This window comes from Adiantum capillus-veneris, chromosome 10 (genome assembly GCF_014529385.1).
Source record: "Adiantum capillus-veneris isolate H3 chromosome 10, ASM1452938v2, whole genome shotgun sequence".
NCBI classification, from domain to species: Eukaryota; Viridiplantae; Streptophyta; class Polypodiopsida; order Polypodiales; family Pteridaceae; genus Adiantum; species Adiantum capillus-veneris.
In genome coordinates, this window is record NC_140940.1 from 25,567,930 (window position 1) to 25,582,760 (window position 14,831).

The 14,831-nt window shown below is 42.7% G+C and overlaps 1 protein-coding gene across 1 annotated transcript; it reads left to right on the plus strand.

The window, feature by feature from the left end:
* Positions 1-2,195: 2,195 nt before the first annotated feature.
* LOC147448569 (uncharacterized) lies at positions 2,196-4,314 on the plus strand (the record flags this gene model as incomplete). Its single annotated transcript, XM_086521142.1, has 2 exons — positions 2,196-2,406; positions 3,396-4,314. Coding segments are annotated over 2 exons (990 nt in total), but the record flags the coding sequence as incomplete, so codon positions are not given.
* Positions 4,315-14,831: the final 10,517 nt, after the last annotated feature.

Here is a 14,831-nt window from a genome sequence, read left to right on the forward strand (position 1 = left end):
TCTCACATTAGTAAAGAGGCTTTATGTGCATAGATTGAGTTCGAATCTCACAAAGCTCATGAACATGGAGTGAGCATAGTTATGCAATTTCTCGAGGGCAATTTCCACATTTCAAGACATTGCATAGTTATATGTAAAAGGTGAATAATTATCAAGTGTACCCAACGAAATTGCAACATTCATTTTTTTCATTTTTATTTTAACCAATATAAGGCGGAGATTTTTATTAGAAAGAGACAAAAAGATACATCGACATGCTCAAGGAGGGAGCATACAGATTGGGGACAGAGTTGGTAGCTAGCTTAAACATCAAGGGGTTAGATCTTGAGAGCATCAAGCTCACATCTAATTTTTACAAGTAGGGTTATGGCATATTGCCACTTTTTTAGGTGGATACTTCTAGATTCGCGTTTGGGCTGATGTATGGTCACCGACAGCCTTTGACAGGCTCTCCGACCTGGAAATCTCTCTCAAATTTCAATTGAGGCCCTGGGAATTCGCAGGCGACTAGCCCTTCTTCCTGCTTCCTTTCATTGGCTTCTTAATTGCTCCTCTGTCCTCTCCCTCAAAGGTATTGTGTGGTCAGGTGGTTACCTTCTCTCCCATCCTCAGGTCGTACCTAAGCCCTCATCCTGAATCAGCGATGGGGTCTCTCCCTCGACAGGAGGCAATGGAACTTTAAATTTAGGACCCTATGGTCAACTGCATCTTCCCCAAAGAAATCCGCCCTCCTTTGGCTGATCATCTACAATGCTGTCTGGACTGGCCAGAAACTTAGGGACGCCGGCCTTGCTCGTGGAACTTGCCCCAGATGCAAGAATTGTCCTAAAGACCTTCCTCACCTCTTCATGAACTGCTCTTTCAACTTTCCTTTTGGAAACTAGTTCTGAGTTGTCTTGGCCGCACTCTTTCATGGAAAAATGTTCTGTTAGGTGATAATGTAGGCATCCCATCCACTAACCTTTGATAAAATTTCCATTACTGAGTGTAGAATCTACCGGAAGAAGCACAAGGTGATTTTTTCCAGCGTGCTGGAGTTGAGGAGCTGTGAGACATCATGGAGGAAGAGATTCAGGAAGATGTGAACATTCATTTCTTGTTTCTTTTCCTACCGAAAAGGAAATTAATGGGTTGTACACATGGCCTTTGGCCTTGTGAGACTTGTCTATGCACTTAGGCTGTGTTCAGACGAGCTGGCAGAAGAGAGAAGAGACGAATCCACACACGCCATGAAGGATGCACGCCCGGGCCAAAAAAAATCCAGCTTCTCTCCGGACCCACCATTCTTTGGGTGCCCCCCAAAGAGCTGTGCTGCCGAACGCAAAATGCGGGCGATGCTTATTGATCCATGTCGAGCTCGCTATAGAGATGAACACGTTGTCATCGGGGTAACATTGAGTGCTATACTGCGTTCCCGCTAAAACTTTCATATTCTCTTCCAGCGGCTTGTGTGAACAGAGGGGTGAGGCAACCAACAACCATGGAAGGTTGCCGTCGAGCTCGCCCAATGTTCGGGAAAAATCATTTTTTCAAACATACAAAATTCCTTTCCTTGAATTTGCCCAGAGAAAATTTTAGGGAATTAGGTTTATTTTTTGGGTTTTTAAATTACTTTTCTCTATTTTGGGGCGGAATTTCTCCTTTTCCCCTTGCCCTCAATTGACATTTTTGAAATTGAAAACGACACGATATTATGTCGAGACACATTTTTGTTGAACGCTGGGCTCGTTTGAACCTGGCCTAGGGCCTCCTTTAGCGCCTTTAGCGGGCCTATGGGGAAGCCTCAGGCAGCTTCATATGGGATCTACGGCTAAGGTGATTCGGGCCGTCCGATTGCACATTTGTAAATTCGGGGCAAAAAGTAAATTTGGGTAGGCTTGTAAATTCGGGGCGGTACGTGCCCCTTGTCTTGAACACACGACCTTCCCATTGTGAACCATGTGCGCTAACCACTACGCCTGCTTGCGTTCATTATAATATGGGGGATATGAGTATGTCATATTGTAAATCGGGGTGGATTTGTAAATTCGGGATGCCTCCGTGCCGCCATGTCTCACAGCCCACGAGTGACCTGCCCCCCATTTTTCTCCTCCACGATTGATCCCATTTGAACATGCCCCTCTGACAGCCCTCATTGTGGACGGCGGAGTTCGAATCCCACAAAGCTCATGAGAGTGTAGGCTCCTCGCATTTGATGTGCGGAACAGCTGGAACCTCGTGCCTTTTCGGTGGCCACTGGCCGCCCAAGGCAAGCAAGGAACAAGCAAGCTGGCGATGAGCTGCAAAGTCTGCAGGACAGAAAACCCTTTTACTTTTCGCTGTGGAAACTCCGCCTCGAACTTCGAAGGAGAGTCTCCATCATCAGTGAGTTCGGTCCTCCTCCTCAAAAACCGTCTTGCAAACCAGGTGCTCGCCATCGCAGCAGAGTTCCCTCTGTATAATTTGTACAAAGCAGAGAGAGAGAGAGAGAGAGAGAGAGAGAGAGAGAGAGAGAGAGAGAATGGTTCGGCCCCCCTTTCTGTCTATCTCAGCACGGCGTCTACTTTGTTGTGGTCTCCCTCTCCTGTTCCCCCACCTTCCACAGCTTTGCGGTACATCAATGTCATATATGAGGGTGCTTCTTTAGTTGCCTCCATTACTCTCTTCCACCTACTTGGGTTTGAGGAAGAGTGATTATGTGTGCTGTGGGTGTGCATGTGTCCTCCGATCCCATCAGTTCCCTCAGGCTGGTCGTCTGTGGGTGTATGCATGTGCCTTGTGACAATTTAAGTCATCTTCATAACCTTGTGTGTTTGCTTGTGTGTGTATGTGTTTTGTCCCTCTCGTTCTCCACCTAGCTTTCATTGTGGCTCCCCTGCCTGAATGCTGCCGACATCTCATCTCAGAAGGGCCCAAGCCAGGCCTCTCTCTGTTTCTAAATTTGGTGATCCGCACAACTGGATCTGAGATTTAAGAGTAATTGCTTCCTATCTTTTCATGGGATGACCTCCGGACGAAGAAAGTGCCTCCAGCTACAGTGATTACCTTGAGCATAGAAGGCCTATTTATATGGGATGCGCAATCATAGGATAGCTGCGCCCATTAGGTAGCGTAGCATAGCAATTCAACAGATCCATTGGCATCTTTGCTCGGGCTGCTGTCCAAAGCGTAGCATTGCTCGGATCCATCGGTGTCTTTGCTTGTGCTGCAGCCCAACTTATCTTCTGTCATGAGAATTTCACTTGCCATGGTAGTTGTGTTCTTGTGATTTTTCCGAATTGCATCACGCATCTCTTCAAAGTGAGCCAGCCTTCTGGCTAGAAGAACCATGCAGAATCTGGTCACTTGCCAGTATGAAACCAAGATCGCAGGTCTATGCAGACATGTAACCATCACCTGGCTTAAAACTGCAACAGGTCAAGGACTTTCGGTAACCATTGATGACCCCTCGTGCCAATACACGTGCAAAGTGAAGCTAAAGCCCTGGTCATTTTGGAAGAGATCTGGAATGAAGGGCTTTGAAGTGAGTGGCGGCAAGGTGGAGGTTTTTTGGGACATGTCGAAAGCTAAGTATGCCTTTGGTCCTGAGCCTCAACACGGTTACTTTGTGGCAGTTGTATGCAATGAAGAGGTGGTGTTACTCCTTGGGGACAAAGAGGAGGCGGCTTACAGGCATACGAAGGCAAAGCCTTCGACTATCGAAGCTACTCTTCTGTCGAGGAAAGAGCATGTGTTTGGGAAAAAGCATTTCTGCACTAAAGCGCAGTTTGGGGAGAGAGGAAGAGCTCATGACATTCTTATCGAATGCCAAACAACCGCACCCAAGGATCCATATCTATGCATCACTGTGGATAAGCAGTTGGTGGTGCAGGTGAAGAATTTGGAGTGGAAGTTCCGAGGCAATCAAACAGTGCTAGTGGATGGGATTCCGGTAGAGGTCTTTTGGGACGTTCACAACTGGATGTTTGATTCTGCTGGCAGGCCGAGTAATGCCAATGCTATTTTCATGTTTCAAGCTTGCGAGGGAGCAGAAGCCTCACCGGACAAGAAGATGAATGCCATTAAATGGTCTGGGGACCTTAATGGCAACATTTCACTCATGAAACTAGCTGGGACCAGGAGCCTGAAGTTGGCCAACACTACATCTGGCTTAAGCGGCTCTTCACTAATGCTCCATGCATGGAGAAATGAATAGCTCTTGTTTGAAAAGAACCAACGGCATTCTGGTGCTCAAAACTGATTTGCAGTATCATTATGAAGGACCACCTATCAAAATTGTGAAAGTGCATGATTTTCAGCAGGTGACTTTGTGTTTGAAATGCAGTCACAAAACCCGGGAGACCGATTTTGGTTTCTTCTTGTCCATCTGGCAGTCCCTTGTTTTGGAGTCAGTCCCACATTCAAAAACATCAACAGCTTCTTGTTTCAAGGTTGAGTACCCAGCATCTTTATGCCGGACCATGACAAGCAAGAGGGTGGAATTGAAAGAATTTCACTAGGTGACTTTTGTACTTGAAATGCAAGTCACACTAACAGAGTGAGACCAATTTCTTGGCATCTCCTTGTTCATTCATGGCTCCCTTGTTTGGGAGTCGTTTCAAATTGAGCATTCTTTACACCACACAATGTGGGCTCATATCACTGAGTTGTAATCTTTCTCAATATATAAGATTTATACAATGATAAATATGTTGATTTGGCAAGAATCTTTTCATTAAAGGCTGCTCTTTTTTTAAGAAAAGAAATGTGTCTACTTACAGTGCCTCTGGATTTGAATCACGGTTCATTAGTGACTTCACATCTACAATGCTGGAACAAGTAAGGAGTTGGCCAAAATGTAACTGAATTTGAAGGGGAGGTTAAAATGACTAGTTATACTTAGTGTTGAGATGCTCTAAGACCTCAAGAGGATGTTCCTTTAATTTTGTTGAAAAGCTTTTGTGATAGCTTCTCTTTTAATTTCTTACTGCTGACAATGGGATGTCAATGTTGATAGTCAATTCTTTGTGTATTGTAGTGGTTGTTAAAAAAACTTCCTATTTGATACTTCTTTTAGTGCGCGGTTTCGTTATGGTTGAGTTTGTCCTGCATCTCTGGCGTTACGACAAACTCAGGCCACAGGTCTCTGCATTGACGTATGTTTGTCTGTGTGGTGGGTGCTGCTGCTGCGCTCTTCTCTACTCCTTGGTTTTAATGGCACTGCTGGAGGATTTGTTTTGAATTTTAGTTGGTCTTGATTATCGGTTGCTTTTGTGGAAATTACTTTCTTTTAAGGGGGAGCGAAATTTGTGCTTCCAGTGAAAGGGTCAGCACATGAGAGTGCAAATTGCTGCTGCGTCTGGAATATGCTGAGCTGGCAGCTAGTTTCTTACTGCAGTATCAAAGCTGAAAGAGTAGTGCTCACTACACAGTTTTGTGCTGCAGCTCCTATTTTCCCTGCAAACTCCAGCCAGATGTGAGCGGATTTTCTGCTATGTGCACAATGGTAGCAGGGCGGCATCCATCTAGGAAATTGGAGCAGGCTTCTCGGCTATCGATCTAGGAAATCGGAGCAGGCTTCTCGGCTATCGATTCCTTGGCATGTGCGAGGCCTTTTGAGTCCCATCGAAGTCTCTCCTCTGAGCTTCAACTACTGCTTCTTCGGCTACTCTTTTGACTTCCTGCTGGGCTTCGACTACTGCTTCCTGGACTATTGTTACGTGAAGCCTTTGCCAACTTTGCTCCCATGAAGATAAGTGCCAGCAGATAAGAGTATAAGAGCTCAGAGCGATCAACCAAAACTTCTGATAATTGATTTTGCTACAAAATCATCGATAGTTTTCTTGAACTTCATCCTTCACCTTGTTTTACCAGCATCGTTTTCTAGCCTTCCTGTATTATTTTGAGTTTTATTAATGCTACGTTTTAAATTAAATATGCTCACTTGCTTTCTTAGCTTTCAGCTCAGTGTGTCTCCTCCGGTTGTGTGGGTTTCCATCAAGGTTAGTCGAGAATTTATAATTTGTCCTTTAAATATACACTATAGGCCGGTTTTCTGTGAACACTGGTGTTTGCCACGTTCTATATAGAGAAGCTTTGATTTTGGGGGGGGGGGGGGGGGGGGTTTCATGCTTGAACTTTCATCAGATTCTGACAAGGTCGAGCTTCTTGAAGATTTGTAAATTTTGCATGAATGTTTGACAGAGAATTTCTCAGCTACCTTGGAACCTTGGGAAGGTGCTTTGCCTTCCGCTGATATCTTGATACGAGCAAAAGATCTCATGGGTTGTTACGTCAATATGCTAAATTTGCAGTGATCTGGATTTTCCTTGGAAAAATGCCTTTTGCACAAGATGTAACATAGTGGGTCAATTATTGTCTTAAGAGACCAACAATGCAAGGTGTTGGTGGTAGGGGATTTTATGAGATCCTCGTTTCTGATATGTAATTGCAGTAATGTTGCAAAAGTCTCCTGTTGTCTAGAGCACACATATGATTCATGTTTTACCTTGGTCTCTAACAAAAGATTATTAGATTTTGATTAGGGAAAAATGTCTCGAGTGGGTAGAAATTCAAGACTTTCTCAACTTGGAAATGTTGATTGCGGGTTACTGGTATGACTTTGAGAAAGGTTATATGTCCTAAATTGGATGCAAACACCAACAGATTTTGCATACTGTGGGGCACTCATAAACACAACCCTACAGCATAATATTGAATTCAAGTGGCCCTATTATTGATAAAAGACCATTCAAACTCAAATCAGGAAAGTTCGCAAGAGCATGTTTAAAATGTGGAAAATTTGTTCATATGCAGTCTGAGTGTTCTAAACTTGATCTACAACCTCCACCTTCTGCCATTCCTTTTGGTGTTAAGACAATTAATCAGGCCTTTTGTGTTCCCATTGGTGAGTTGGCCTTGGCACCATGGATAAAGCAAGGTGAATCGAGCATGCAATCTAAGCCACACGTTGACAAAGGTAAAAGCAAGCAATTCCATGCTCCTTGATCAAATCAAAATGTAACCACTAGAGGCAAATTATTACAAGTTGAGTCTTTTGAAGCTTGGCAACAACCCAAAAAACCATTTAGAGTTTGAGGGCCTGCAATTTCAAGAAACTTCCTACCACCTCCTTTTAAAGGAAAGTCAATGGTTTTCTCAAGTGCAATTGTAAATGATAATAAGATTTTAGTTGAAGCTTGGAGTAAACGATTGCAAACTCATATAAAAATGCTTTTGTTAATGATGCATTTTTACAATTGGTTGTCGATACTGAATTTGAACTCTCTTCTTCTGAAAATGTTGCACTTGATGGTGATGTTGTCATGGGCACAACCTGATAGATTCTTCTTATTTCCTGCTATGCATATATCCTCTTGTACGTATGCATTATCCCTTAGTGTGTGACATACAATGTGCGAGGTTTAAAAAACCACGATAAGTGGAAGCTCACCTGGCATTATGTACATAAAAGCAAAGCAGACATACTTATTTACAAGAGCATAACCAACAGGAATTTGTTGGTCAATCTTCTCGCTTTACAGGATTTAAAATTATGTATGCCAATTGTTCTAAATATTCCGGAGTTGCATTATTAGTGAGTATGATTTGAATTTTATCGTTGCTTTTAATGATCCAATGGGTTGATGGATGGTAATATAACGTCTCATTTAATGCGAAATTTATGAATTTGCTAGGATTTATGCTTATATTGCATCTATGCAAAGAGCTCAACTTTGGGAAGATCTTATGTGAGACGCTTGGTTCCCAATGCTTGTTTGGCAGTAGATTTTAGTAATGTTCCATTGCCTAATGATTATTTTTTTGGGCCACTCTGAATAGCATGGAACAATCTCACATTTGTAACATTTTCTTTGGACTTATGGCTACATACAAAGCCACATGTCTTGCGATTCACATTTTCACATACATGAATTATCTCTTATAGAGCAAGATTAGGCCACGTTAGAGTTATGGCATCTCTTTGGATTCGTTCAATCAGTCCCAGTTTCTATCAATGACAGGGGTTAGTGAGTGAGAGCTGTTTTGAGGCTAAGCTTGGCCAGGGTGAAGCTGTTTTCTTAAGTCGGGATGTGTCTAGCCATGTTTAGCTTAGGGTTTGGTTCTCTTTGCAGCAACCATGTAGACTCCTATAGGTACATAGGAATTTTCCCCTTCCTTTTGGGTGTTGCCAGGTACCTTTTGGGATTCTCTTTCCTCTTTTCTAAGGTTTCCTCCTTTTATGAGGTTGTGGAGAGGAGTGCCTTGGTCGGGTGGTGTGGACTTGGGTGGTATAGGCCACGGGAACTCCCCTCTTGGTGAACCTAGTAGGGCGCCCTAATGGGAAACCCTTTGCCATAGATGCTTGTTGTTTTCCCCTAGCTAGACTTCTAGTGTTTTTGGTCGGCACCTTGGTGGCGTTTTTGTCGCATGCAGGGGCAACAATGCATTTCCTCCGAGTTTTTTCCTTAGGGTAACCCATTCGGTGGGCATCACGTGCAAAGGCAATCCAATTTCTTCTTGGTGCAGGCGTATGAGAGGAAAGACCCCTATGTCCCCTAGGCAGTCACACTGGTAGCCTTGAGGCAAGTGCAGAGGCAAGCCACTTTATTCTCGGTGCATGCATAGGAGAGCAGAGAACCCTATGTCCCCTAGAGGAAAGCCACATTGGGGAAGTCATTCCTTTTCTAGCCTTCCTCTTTAGAGAGAAGTGTTTGGACAGAGGATCTTCTTCAACACTTTTGGAGCAGGTTTCTATGGCCGTGTTTTTCTCGAGAGAAGATGCAAATTTACTATACCTTTTGCAAACACACGTCTTTCTTGGAATCGTTGAGCGACGGAGCTACCTATCGATCGATGGGTAGCAAGTTGATGATCCAATTGCACTTTTATACCAGATTATGGATTATGGATAATAGGGGGGATCTCATTCCTTCTAGAAGTAGAGGATGCATGCTCTTTGGCTTTTTTCTTTTCCATATGAGGATTGAAGTTCCAGTTCTCGCTTCAGTAGTCTCTTGTTCATCCGATATGTAGTAGACTAGGAGCATGTGTTGGAGTTGGATTTGATAGGCAGAGGGGGATTGTTCCATCTCTAGAACAACTTCTTTTGCGATCATACGACTACAATGGATGAGGTTTGGAGGTGGAGAGTGTGGTGCCAGATGCTTAGCCAACAATGACAATAGTTCGAGGAGGTTTTGTTGGAGTGTGGACTACTCTCCATGTACTCTCGTCACCGATGGTAGTGTGGCCATATAGATTCGGTCACTCCTTTGCCCTTTTCTGATCTTGTAACTACCAATTGTTGGACAAGTTTGCAATCTCTTCGGGACAATATTCTTGATTTTAGAAAACAACATCAATATTTTGAGATCTCTCTTGTACTTCCCTTTGGAGAGCTCCAACATTGGGGCAGCCTATTCCAATCTTCGTGGGCATGTTGGAGTTATGATTGGCTGTTCCTTTACTCTTACCTTGAGTATTGGTGTTATGTTGTGTATTGGATATTGATTTCATAGTTGATGTGTGGGTATATTCTCTTCAACACAAGTGGAAAGGACAACTCTGGTAAAGTTTCTAAGGAAGCAAGTTACAACATTGAGAGTATATGTGCTCTTCCGAGTTTGTATGGAAGTTGGCATATTGTATTGCATTATAATAGTAGGTTTAATCTTGGCAGATGCAAAGCAACGGTAGACATTCGGTTTGATATCAGGGAGTTTACTTGAGTAGTAGGTCCTGTTGAACCCTAACGACTTCTTTAGAAAACATGACCTCAAGTGATGACCTTTCTGGTCTTTCGCTTCTTAGTAGTTCAAGTTTACTGATGGTGTGATCCTCTTTGCGTCTTGAGCTCTTTGAGATTCAAGTTTTGTTATTTAGTTACAAAGTGAGTAGTTTTACTCTAGTTTTTCTCAGATTTTTTTCAAGTGGTACTTATTCTCTTTTCCCAGGATTAAGCGAGAACGAGGTTTCCTATCTTCAAGGGAGGTTTTGACTTTAGCTTTGGAGCTTTCAGTGATAGTATTTGCTCTGTTCTGACATGGGGTTGAGTTCGTTGTTATTGAGAGCATATATTTGAGGATACTTCTCTTTTAGAGCGTACTTTTGAGGATACTTCTCTTCAAGAGGGGGCTTCTAGGTTCTTATCTTTTAGTTGACTATCGATGCTCCATTTAGTGACCATGCATGGTGTCTTTTAATCTTGGGTTCCTTGCCCATTTCTTGAGGCTTTGGATGGTGAGCTTTAGCCCAAATGGCAATTAGTATCAGAACCAAGGGAACTGCCTTAAGAATTCTCCACCCTACCGCCCTATTATATAAGCCCTTAGCCTTCCATATTCAGAATCCCTTGTCCACATCTAGCAGCCAGCCCTTGGCCTGGGTCTGTGCCTCCCTTGCATTTGCCCTTGGTCTTACATTAATCCCTGCTTGGAGAAGGGTTTTCGTCCTCTAAAACAAAAGTGGAAAACTTCTCCTTAAGAACATTATTTTTTTCCCAATGGCACCTTCTTCAGGTTGGTCTTTCCACTTGACTAAAACTTGTTGACACACATGATGACAAGTACGTAAATCATGACAATTTAAGACGAGTTAAGGCTCATGCGGTTGGACTGGAGGTTCAATGAAATCAACCAAAATCTGTTGGTCAATGACATTGTCGTCCCCATGTAAGAATTTACGTAAACGACTCACATGAAATACCAGATGAATATGAGAGTGTGCAAGTAATGAGAGTTTGTAAGCCCTATCACCAATTCTCTTGAGTACCTTGAAAGACCCACAATATCTCGGAGATAATTTAGGAGTTGGCCCAGCGTTTAGACTTTTTGGATGCTCTGGGACACACAAAAATACCTCTTCCCCTTCCGTGAAGGTAACTTGCCGATGTTTCTCATCAACATACTTATTATGCCAATCTTGTGCTTGTCGAACATTTTGACGAGCTAGTTTCAACATGTCCATATGGTCTTGGAGAAAATCTTTGACGAGTTGAAGCTTTTCAGTTGCCAACCTCACCGTAACTGGCAACCTAGGTTGAAAACCATACATGAGCATGAAAGGACTAAAACCAGTTGTCTTATGCTTAACTCTAATGTAAGCAAACTCAAGAATAGGGAGATCATCTTCCCAATCTGATTGCTTATTGCTAACAAATTCTCGCGAGTCATAGAATATCCTCTAGCACTGATTGACGCTTTCAATCTGACCATTCATTTTGAATGATCTTACATAGATTTAATTGTGTACCCAATCATTTAAATATAGCCCTCCAAAAGTGACTATTAAACTTGGGATCACGGTCACTCACAATGTTACTTGGAAATCCATACAAGGGGTACAGATTGTCCACAAAAAATTGAGCTAATTCTGGAGTCTTAATTGTTGACTTGGTTGGAATAAACTTGCAAAGTTTAATCAATTGGTGTATGCCCAACTATACCGAGTCATGACCTTGTACAGTGGTTGGTAAACCCACAATAAACTTGCAAAGTTTAATCAACCAGTCATGACCACCCATACCGAGTCATGACCTCGTACAGTCCTCGGTAATCCTACAATGAAACTCACTAACACTCTTTGGTCTAGAGCGATTGAACTATTACAAACACTCCTTATAAAGATGTGGGTTCAATTCGCAGGAAACCTCCGAACGGGTGAGCACCGTAGCCAATCGGTCAAACCGTGGGGTAGTAGGCGGAAGGGTAAATGTCCCAAAAAGGACTGCCCTTTCGTGAAACCTCACTAACACTCTTTGGTCTAGAGTGATTGAACTATTCCAAACACTCCCTAGAAATCCATAGAGATACTTTCCCATTTACCATTAGGAATCTTCAATAGACGCAAGATACCTCCTGCCTTTAGGCGCTTTGCTTCATTAACTTGACATTTTTGGCAATGTAAGACGTAGTCTTGAACATAGCCATATAAATCTGGCCAGTAGAACTGTCGTTGTACAAGAGCGTCAGTCTTCTTAATACCCGAGTGCCCTGCACTTGGACTGTCATGACATTCATAAGGAACTTGGCACCGAATGTCCGTGTCCGTCGGTACACACACTCTCCCCTTGTGGAGTAGGTAACCATCATCTATGGAAAAATTCTTCCATCTCTGTAGCTCATCACTCAAAAGAGGAGAACCGAGTGTGAAGGTTAAAGACCCATTGAGTGAGAAGTATCCCTTAATTACACATGGCTCCATACTTTGGAGTCTGCCTCATCATGCTCACATTTGCCCTTGAGAGATTCTAGAACTAAGTGTGGAGGTTAAAGACCCATGGAGTGAGAAGGATCCCTCATTTACACATGGCTCCATACTTTGGAGTATTCCTCATCATGCTCACATTTGTTTTCAGTTGGTCTATCATCGAAACCGCAATATGAGCATACTTTTTAATGAACCTTCGATAAAAACCTACAAATCCCAAGAAAATATGAAGCTTTTTGGGAGAGGGCTACCTCCTAATGACATCCACTTTGGATTGATCCATATGTAATCCATCAAGTGAAATAACATGCCCTAAATAGTGAATCTTCTCCTTGAGAAAATCACACTTCGATTATTTGGTGTATAAGTTATGTTCTCGTAACAATTCAAACACCTGCTTCGGATGTTGTAAATTCTTTTCTTCAGAGGCACTATACACGAGAATGTAATCGAGAAAAACAATAACAAATTTGCCCAAATATGGTCTCAAGACACTGTCCATAAGTGTCATGAAAGTAACTGAGGCATGGGTAAACCCGAAGGGCATAACCAAATACTCAAAGTATCCAAACCGTGTTTAGAACACAGTCTTGGGTATATCCGCAAGCCTTATGCGTACTTGATGATACCTTGACTGTAAATCCGTCGTTGTAAATATGCGAGCGTGGGTGAGCTTATTAAGTAGCTCATCCACTCTTGGCAATGTATACTTGTTCTTAACAGTAATCACATTCAATCCCCGATAGTCTACGCACATGCGCATGCTATCATCTTTTTTCTTCATTAATAAGATGGGAGAAGCCCATGGTGAAGAACTGGGTTGTATAAAAACTCTAATGAGATAGCAAGCTGACTTCCACCTCAACAACTTCAAAATGACTCATTCTATAGGGTGGTTTACTTTTTGGTTTACTGCTTGCAACAACGTCTATGCCATGCTGCATAGCCCGTGTCGGCGGTAACCCTAGTGGTAATCTTTATATTCCATTAATAATTATTTTAACTTATTAGAAAAATTTGCTTGTTCAGGACAAAGAGAAATAGCCATAGATGGAATAAAAGAGAGAGAAGCATGCATCGTTGAGGAATTGTCAAGTAAAACATTATTAACATTCGAAAGCAAATGACACATGGAGTAACACATATTTTTTTTTCCTATTTCATTATGAGAAGTGAGATTCATAAGATCTGATGTACAAATGAGTGGCGAGGAAGTCACATCATTCTCTCCCAACAATAGCACGTGCATGCCATTGGATTTGAAAATCAAACTGTTGTGCTCATGCTACACTTATGGGATGGTCCTAGACTATCTAACCACTCCCGACCCAATACCACATGTGCTCGCACTAAATTCATAACTTTGAAATTCAAGGACTTGTGATACCCTTGAATTTCTAGCGACACATCTTTCACTTGAGTGTCCCATACCTCGGTGTCATGGCTGTTCCTCATCGCTACCTTGTAACGATGGAAACTCAGAGTCTGGGAAACTTGAGACGTTTCACCAACTTATAGTTAATGAAATTGTGCAAAGCACCATAGTCTACCAAGATCCACACCTTGTGCCCTTGGATGGACCCATGCATACACACCAGCTCATGTAAGCCGAAGGTTTGCTGCCACATTCATGCATCACCTTGGTGTTTGGTACTTCCACATTGGAGAAACAAGAGGACGACTCAAGAGACAACAGATGCACCATGTGCAATGCTCTCTCTTTTACTTGGGCAACAGATTTCCCCTTTGCCGTGCCTACTCCCTAAACATGTGAAACATAATTTTTCTTTTTTAGCATTCTCAAACTCTTCAGTGGACAGAGGACCCCTAGACCCCTTGGGTTTCTTGGAGGCCTTAGATGCAACCACTACAAACTTTCTTTTTTGTGCCCATGCTATGTGCGTGCAATTGCATGTGTAGTGAAAAGCACGTGATTATTATGCTGGTGTTTTCTCATTGGGATTGTCGTGTATATGTGCTTGCATTATAGCCTCCTCAAGCATCTTGGGATCTTGAGTCTTAACATGCTTCTTAAGCTCTGGTGTCAAACCACGGATAAACGCACACACTTGTTGAAAGGTATCTAACCCCTCCAACTTGAGAATGACATCACGATAGTGCAAGATATACTCCAATAGTGTTTTATGTTGACACATAGAACACTTATTCCAAGTAAATCAATTTCTGTCTGCTTCATTTGTGGATAGAAATTCTTTTCTAAATACAACCTCAAAGGCTACCCAAGTCTCTGGTATGATGCCCTTCTCCTTCAGAGACATCCACCATTCGTCGACCTTGCCTTCTACTGTCAGAATTGTTTGCAGTGTCTTGACTGCATCCAGAGTGCGTCTCAGGTCGTGAATCCCATCTAATTGGTGGTTTTGTATTTTCCAACAAATCATCCACCTTTTTTTGGGTGAGAGAGTGCTGAGAATCTGGATTGGAACCCTGCCCTGATTGGAGCCTTGCTCGTGCATATGAAACCCTTAGTTTGCTGTTGCATATATTGCACTACTAAATCTGATAATGTAGTGACATTTTCATTTAAACGTGCAAAATTATTCTCTAAGACAAATATGCACGTTTGAAGTGCACAAAACTCTTGTATGTCAAGAAACTCATAGCCATCATCCATCCCTGGTGCCGCGAGGGTACTCTCTGTG